The following is an 8,618-nucleotide window of genomic DNA, read 5'->3' on the forward strand; positions in this document are numbered from 1 at the left end:
CTTCTTCCAAAACAGATCTGTCAGTTCTTTTGGCAGCCCATGGTACTTTCAATATTCTCCTCCAACACCATAACTCAAAAGCATCAATTCTTCTAGTCTTCCTTATTCACTGTCCAGCTTTCACATGCATATAAGGTGATATAAAATACCATGGCTTGAGTCAGGTGCACTTTAGTCTTCAGGCTGACATCTTTGCTCTTCAACACTTTAAAAATCTTGTGCAGCAGATCTGCCTGATGTAATACGTCGTTTGATTTTTTGACTGCTGCTTCACTGAGTGTTGATAGTTGATCCAAGAATGAAGTCCTTGACCACTTCAATCTTTTCTCCGTTGATAACAATGTTTATTGGTCCAGTGATGAGGATTTTTGCTTTCTTGACATTAAGATGTAAACCATACTGAAGGTTGGGGTCTTTGATCTTTATCAGTAAATATTTTTTCTTCACTTTCAGCAAGCAAGAAATGTCCTGTGAATATAAATTTGGCAAAGATTGTCTCGGGAGAAAGATGAATCTTTCTGCTCCTACAAAGATTTACAGCCTCCAAAACCTATATAGGAAAACAAACAAAAAACCTATATAGATAGGGTTACTATGTGTCACAACTGATTCTACAGCACGCCCCCCCAAACCCTTATTGGGTTGCTCCTTCAACCACTGTGCTAGACTTGCAATATGCTTGTAATTCATCGTGAAGGACTACAGGGTTAGGGTTCTTCTATACCAACTCAGTTCCCAAAACACGTCTCTCTAGTTGCTATGTGCCAGTTGAGTCAGTAACCCTGTACAGGGTTTCCAAGGAGCAACTGATGGGTTTGAACCACTGACCTCTCGGTTGGCAGTCCAGTTCTTATCCTACACCATCCCCCCCAACCCCCCGGAAACTGCATCTTCCCTTTACCTAAAGAACTGCCCAGTGTTTATTCCAATGTGGAATGACAAATTATTGGCCTCGAAACCCTTTTAAGTTCAATTGGGCAGGGTTTTGAGAGGCTCTTTCTTTCTTCTACCTTCCCAGTACAACTCCACAGATATTTCCCAAAGAATACACATAGGATCTCAAATCTGGCTCTATTTAAGCAGTGAATCAGGGAGGTGACTGCTGGAACCAAAAAGGTCCCCCATCAAAGCCAAACACAGGAGCTCTAATAACACATGACTTCACAAAAACCACTCTGACCCTTAAAAAACATTTCTATTTAGGCTTCATAAAAGAAAACAAACAGGAACACTCAAAATTAGTATGTTTTAAAATCTGGCTATAAGTTTATTCACCACAAAACAATTCCCTCCAACTTTACTGAGGTGGCTGACCACGTCCACGACCAAATCCGCCTCTCTGTAAGAGAAAGCAAATTATATTAGCATTAGCAGCACACTCAAGACTTCTCTTTTGGGGTTTTGCTAAGGTTCAGGCCTCATCCCCACTGGAAACACCTCCAATTGTAATAACTAGGAGCAGGTGTAGGCCATTAAATTCCAGCCCTTTCCCACTCACTGGCTATAGGGCCTTCCTTTCAAGACTCATGAGGTACAGGACAAATTGTTTCTACTGGACAAGACCACCTTTTCACAAAGGAAACTCAAGACGAAGTGTGTAAAAGTGACACATCAGTCCCTATGCTAAATACCTAACCTGGATTGACTAATCCTACAATTACCCTGACACAGTCACCAAGCATCATCTGTATTTTATAAAGGGGAACCCGTCCTTTACCTATTACACCATACATTTCCGTATCATCTTGGTTCTTGCCAGTTTTCCATAAGCTTTAGTTCATGAAACTAGCTGATTTATCACCAGCATTAAATGCAACAGAAAATAACCAAGATGCGGTCAGTACTGATTTGTCAGATTCATTCCAGTAATTCTTATGTAAAACCTTGCATACTGGGGATGTAAAATTTGGAAATCTGTGGTTTGAGGGAAAAGGGGGAGGTGGAAAGACAACTGATACACTATTATTGTACCTCCAAAACATAAAGCCCCACAGGGCAGTGACAAATACTTACAAACTGAAATTCAGTTGCTGACCCAGCCCCGGCTTCAGCTTTCTTGTCAGCACCAGCTGGAATATAAAACACCAGTTTAGACTCATCATCTGATCTACTACAGAACAAGGGAGGACGACAAATCACCTGACTCAGCTCCAGTTAAGGCTGCCAAACAGCTGTACCAACCACTCTTCAAGATGTACAAGTAAATCACACCAGCACTGGAGAACACCTTCTGCTGAGCATTTTTACTTCTTGCCTCCTTTTCCAGGGGGGCACACTTCTCAGCATTCCACTCTTCAAAACTCACAGTTGTTATAAACTCTTGCTTCCTGATCCTCTGTCCACAAAGTCTGGACTATAAGCCTGTCCCAGCAAACACTCACCACCACTAAATTCATTATCATACACTTCAGAATAGTACCTGGATTACTGAGGGAACTCAACAGAGGAAGAACCTATAAAAGGAGTCCTGGTGTAGCATTGTGGGATAAAACACTAGATCACAAAGTCAGTTTGAACTACAAGCTTGGTGGTTCAAACTCACCAGTGGCTCCTTGGAAATCCTATACAAGGTCACCATAAGTCGAGTAGAAGCTACTCAAAGGTACTTTAACAACAACAGGTAAAGGCAACAAAAGCCCACATACGTCAAATGTAACACACATACCTTGTTGGTGTGTATGTGAGGCAGAATGAGTATTTAAAACTCAAACTCCTTACATAGCCCAGAGCCACATCCTTTAATTAAAACCACAGGAAAGAGGAAAGCTAGACAAAAGAAAACTAGTGCTACACTGTCCCATATAGACAGCCACTAGTCTGAATGTGACATGTGTCAAATATATACTCGATTTTAGGTTTAAGGAAAAACATGTAAATAGTCTCTGTGGATTCCTACCAGCTCCTCTCTGCTGTTAACCAAGGTCAATCCTCCCTCTCACCAAGTGCTCAGACTCAACTTGGGGAACTACTTTGTGGAACAGCCTGTCTTTTGGGGATGCTTTTCTCACTCAATTTCCTGGGTCATGAGCATACTCACCACTTCCAAGAGACCCCAGAAGCCTAGAATTGGTTTATCCAGCACTTAGGCAGGGCAACATATAGTAGACACGCTTAGTTCACATTTACTTCAATAATTCATTGTAGTATAAGCGTTGGACTGCTAAATACAGCAGTTCAAACCCACCAGCTGCTACATGGCAACCCCATACAGGGTCACTATGAGTTGGAATCAACTTGAAGGCACTTAATGCTACCACCCTTGTAAAGTACTCAGGGGTTAAGTGCCCACTTCTATTTATATATGAGTAGGATTGTTGTGCTGTTGAGTTGGTTCCAACTCACAGTGACCCTGTACAGGGTTTCCGAGGCTGTAAATCTTTATGGAGCGGAAAGCCTTATCTTTCTCCCGCGGGACAGCTGGTAATTTCGAACTGCTGACCCTAAGGTTCGCAGCCCGATTCGTAACCACTATGCTACAAGATAGATAAGAAAATATTTCTTTTATAACACACCTTGCTTTCACATGACAATTTGTTGTGATGAAGTGCCATAGAATCGGTTCCAACCCACAGCTACCCTATATAGGGTTTCAGAGGAGCAGTTGGTGAGCTTGAACCGCCGACCTTGCAGTTCAAACAGCTTTGCAGTCGAGTGCATTAACCCACAGTTCCACACCAGGTTATCACAATTAGTGGATAGAAATACTATAACTCACAACAGTCAATAGATTCTGGCTCATAGGACCTAGATAGGAGGTTTCCAAGACTAAATTGTTCCAGAAGCAGACTGTTGTATCCTTCTTCCTTAGAATTGCTGGTGGGTTCAAACTGCTGACCCTTTAGCAGCCAAGCACTTAACCACTTCGCCACTAGGGTGTTACAATTAGTACTCTGCAGTGTGTGTTGGTGAGGTGGCAGAACTGATTATTTAAAACACAAACTCTTTACACAGGCCAGAGCCACAGCTTTCCAGCCAACTCTACCCATTCTCCTCAGCTCCTCATACAGAACTTGGCACACAATAGGAGGCTCAGTGCCTATTTATTGAGTCAGTGAGCTTCTGTTGTTCCAACTCAATGCAAATATTTGCAATACAAAGGGAAATTTTGAAGTAAGAAAACAATGATGCTAATTAGAGTGGGCCCTGCCCTCAATGGGGCTGACAATTCATGGAAAGAACAGAACACAACACAACCATGCAACAAAGAAAAGCTTTTCATTTGTGTTTTCACACTTATGGATTACTCTAGGTTTATCTATAATACTCTGAGAAGGGTTAAACATGTTAACTTCAAGTTGTTGTTATTAAGTGCCCTAGGGTCAGTTCCCTCAGAGACCCTGTACAGGGTTTCCCAGGAATGGGTGAGGAGTTCTAATAGCCCACTTTGCTTATCCTACAGTGCCACACCTAAATTCCTGAAAGCTGTCAGTTCTGCTTTGGTTAATCCTCTTCAACTAAGGATTTCTATGTCTTAAACTCAGAGAGCTTTCTAATTCCATCTAACCCATCTCTGTAAAAAGAGCTCTGGTAGCTTAGTGGTTACATGTCAGTCAGGCTGCTAACCTCAAGGTCAGCAGTTCGAAACTACCAGCTGTTCAGTGATAGAAAGATGAGGTTTACTGCACCAGTAAAGATTTAGTCTCAGAAACCCTATACAGGGTCGCGATGAGTTGGAACGGATTCCACAGCACACTACTACCACCAACAATCTCTGTAAAGGTAACAAAAGACTCCAGCTGCTCTGATAACCTAGAGATTGAAGCTAATGATCATTCCTGGTCACCTGAGCTCTGAGAATTCTGATTCCACACCAGTCACTGACATAGATGGCGCATTACTTACGAGGCACAGCACTCCGTCTGTATGTGTCTCTGTCAGCTTCCCCTCGAGTCAGTCTTGCAGGTCGCTCACCCTCCAGACCTATATCAATTAAACCACACTGTAAATCTGGGGTGTTCATTTAAGGTCATTAAGAAATTTCTGAAGAACCAAATTTTTATCCTGGAGCCATATCTAAGTTGAAAACTACAACTTAGAAAAGGAGATATAAGGTAAATCCCCCACCCCCAATAGTATATATTATAACATGAAGGCCACATCCCCACATACCACTAGTCAGGCTGTGGAAAAAATATTACACCATGAAGACAAAAATTTATAGTGATCTCGAAATCATCCATTTTCATAAACATTGTATAATATTTCTAAGTCTTCTCTACTTAGTTAAACTGGATTTGAATATGGATTATTTTTTAAAGTAGAAAGAGACTGATCCTACAGTGATTGGCCCAAGTAAATCCAGACTGCACTTTAGAATCACCTGGGGAATGTAATACAAAGATCCAAAAACAAAGGAACAAAAATCAATGCCAGGTCCCAGGCTACACAAACTAAAAATCAAAATCTGTGGGGGTGCATGACACTTCCTGTCTCTGACAAGTGACTGCAAGATACCACAGAGAATCTTTGCTCTAAAGACATATAATGCTTCATAAGACGCAACAGGGAACCATAACCTTATCAAAATGTAAGGGAGTCACTGATTGGCCAAGAGAATGCATCACACACAAGCTATGTCATCTTACATTGTGATAACTGGCCTGAAGACATGAGTCTACTCCCCTCACAAGTTGCATGCCAGGACTACAAGAAACTGACTTAACAACCTCAAATATCAAATACCCTAGTCCCAAAGTTCACATAATGGCGTGTTTTAAGGCCACTTTCATCACACATCTTTAAAACGACCGGTTAGCCCAGAAAGCAGCTTCAGAATAGATCCGTGGGCATTTATTTGGGCACCATACCCTTAGGTCGTGGTCTGCCAGTCTCAGGGCGGCTGCGGCGTAGGGTGGCAGGCACAATCTCAGGGGGCAGATGGAGGTAATCACGGAGATACTGTATACCTTCGTTGGTAAGGTACCAGTAAAAGTGCCTCCAGGCAAACTGTTCCTTGACATAGCCTCGTGATTTGAGAGACTGTAAGAGAAAACTACAGTTATAACTAGACAAATACATTTCAAGAAACTAGAGGTTTGGATCAAGATACGTGAGGCAAAGGAGAGCAGCATAAACAAGTTTGCATTGTGCATCCTCAGGTGCTTATGCAATGATCTCAAGGCTTTCAAGGCAGCAAGTTGCTCTGGCTATCTTAAGCTCTCCTTAGAAACTACCTTTTATATTTGTGGGGAAATGTGCCCATCTCTGCCCTGGTCCAGCAGCCTCGACTACCTGCATGGCCTTCATGACGTGCAGGTTGGGCACATTCTTGTCTGCCAGTTCGGGGTGCTTTGGCATGTGGACATCCTTCTTGGCCACCATCACCCCCTCCTTAAAGAGGAGTTCGTAAATGGCAATTCGATTCTTCTTGGGCATCAACATCTATAATAAAGAAGCAATCATCAAGAGCACTTCTGAGCAATGTGGCCAGGGTCCAGTAGCTACAAAGTTCATGACCCCCAAACTACCACCCACTGTGTTAAGATCTCAAAAAGACCATGCATTATACAAAGAGTAGGGAATACATATTCAAGTCAAACCATCGCAGGTCAACTCTTTTCCCTCCAACCAAAACCAATTCAGATAAAAAAAGTCTAAGCAGAATTTTAACAAAAATAGAAATGAATAGACAAAACACAGCAATGGGGGTGCATATTCGCTTCAGACTTTCACAAGCTCTCTTAAAAGCATAAAGAAATGAGGGAGCGCAGAATTGACTAATACTTGGAGAACGACCGTATCTACTGAGATATCATGCGGTTGTACTAAGGGCTACGCATGGAGGGCCCTGAGGAAGTAGGCCCTCGCTTTTTGACATACCAAATGACCCCAAATAGAGGACTAAGGTTTTCGCAGCCTCGTATTCCACCCTACGCTCTACCAAGCTAGCGCACCAGGGGCAGGAATCGAACAGTCCTGTAGTGAAAAGTATCCAGGCAGGACGTTGCCTCTCAAACCTCTCCAGGCTGGTCCCTGGCCTGCATCCTCTACTTCTCCTCCCTCTTGACGACCCCGCCATTGGGAGGTTGATCTTGGCCAAATTGCTACCCCCAACCCAACTCAAAGATGAGTTCCCAGTCCCTCTTGCTGCTCAGAAATAGGCGTGCAGAACGAAGGAGAAGTACCTCCCACCCTGAACCACAAGTATCACGGTGACTATAACGGTGGGATGGCACAGATGAGGGGGCCGATGGAACTGGGACTTTGAAGGAACTCACCGCGGCGACTGCTACGACTGGGCCCTGGATTGGAAAGGAAAGAGCATGCGCGGCGCCGCGCGTCGTCTCTTCCGGGCTGGCGTGGCCCCGCCTCCCACCAGGCCCCACACGCGGCTTAGGGTGGCTTCGGTGGTGCCTGAAGGGTGCGATGGCGCCAGGTGTGGGCGACCCAGGTGGTTTTATGGACACTGAAGGCCTTATGGACTGACTTATGTATATACACATAACGCATTAACTTTGCCGTTAGCCTCTGAGCATATGTGCTTCATCAATAAATGGTCATTTTTATAAACAAAGCAGCCTGCTGCTTTTCCCACCAATAATATGTAAAAAATATATAGTATGTTGTTTCTTTAGGAGAAAAAGAGTACAGATAAAATAACCACAACAATAATGTTGTTAACTGCCATCTAGGTGGTTCTGACTCATAGTGACCCTGTATAGGGTTTCCAAGGAGCAGCTGATGGGTTTGAACCACCAACCTTATGGTTAACAGTCCAGTACTTATCCTACAGGTCCACACCAGGACTCCACAACTCACTCTGATGATGGTGGTGGTGGTGTACGGTGGAGTCGACTCATAGCGAACCTGTATAGGGTTTCTGAGTCTGTAAATCTTTACAGGAGCAAAAAGTCTCATTGTTCTCCAGCTGATCAGCTGGTAGTTTCAAACTGCTGACTTTGAGATTAGCAGCTCTACTTGTAACCACTATACAGCTCTACTTGTAACCACTATGCTACTCTTACTCTACTGGCTCAATTTTTCAGCAATGCAAATAAATAGGCATATTGGTGGGGTAAGGGAGAGAGAGGCAGCAACACCAGTGAGGTATTACACCATAGAACGATCAACCGTTGAAGATTAAAAGGGCAGCATTTACCTAAGGATAAAGTTCAGAAGGGTAGAGAAGTAAGGAGGAATGGAAACAAGAAACACAGGGAGGAAGTGGGATAAGGGATTTACGTTGAGGGAATTCCAATCAAGATGAAGTGAAGTGATGATTTGTTGAATGTACAACAACAAAAAAGATAATGGGATTTTCCTATGAACTTCTTGAAGGCCCCTGGTAGAACAAGATATTAATAGTGATAATACAATTTTTTGTAATCACTATTAATGTTGTAATTCAAAACAAAACACCAAAACCCACCAACAAAGATGGGTAGTGGTTATGTGTCTTGGAGTTGGTTTCGACTCATAGCGTTCCTGAATAGGGTTTCCAAGACTGTAAATCTTTACAGGAGCAGAAAACCTCATCTTTCTCCTAAAGCAGCTGGTAGATTCCAACTGTTGATTTTGCAGTTAGCAGCCCAACTTGCAACCCACTACATTATTGCATTAGGCAAATCTGCTGCACAAGCCCTTTTTAAAGTGTTGAAGAGCAAAGATGTCCGCTTGAG

At 43.1% G+C, this 8,618-nt stretch overlaps 1 protein-coding gene across 2 annotated transcripts; it reads right to left on the reverse strand.

The window, feature by feature from the left end:
• Positions 1-1,254: 1,254 nt before the first annotated feature.
• On the reverse strand, positions 1,255-7,316 carry RPS10 (ribosomal protein S10). 2 transcript variants are annotated; one of them, XM_006860376.1, is made up of 6 exons: positions 7,214-7,316; positions 6,232-6,381; positions 5,808-5,979; positions 4,843-4,920; positions 2,014-2,069; positions 1,255-1,339 (listed from the first exon to the last, which is right to left on the reverse strand). In XM_006860376.1, exons 2-6 carry the CDS (start codon positions 6,379-6,381, stop codon positions 1,298-1,300), a joined length of 498 nt encoding a protein of 165 aa, XP_006860438.1. In that variant the 5' UTR covers positions 7,214-7,316; the 3' UTR covers positions 1,255-1,297. The 2 variants fall into 2 exon arrangements, with proteins under 2 accessions (XP_006860438.1, XP_006860439.1); XM_006860377.1 differs by having other exon boundaries at positions 7,218-7,310.
• Between the last annotated feature and the right edge of the window lie 1,302 nt (positions 7,317-8,618).

This window comes from Chrysochloris asiatica, unplaced genomic scaffold (genome assembly GCF_000296735.1).
Source record: "Chrysochloris asiatica unplaced genomic scaffold, ChrAsi1.0 scaffold00038, whole genome shotgun sequence".
Lineage (NCBI taxonomy): Eukaryota > Metazoa > Chordata > Mammalia > Afrosoricida > Chrysochloridae > Chrysochloris > Chrysochloris asiatica.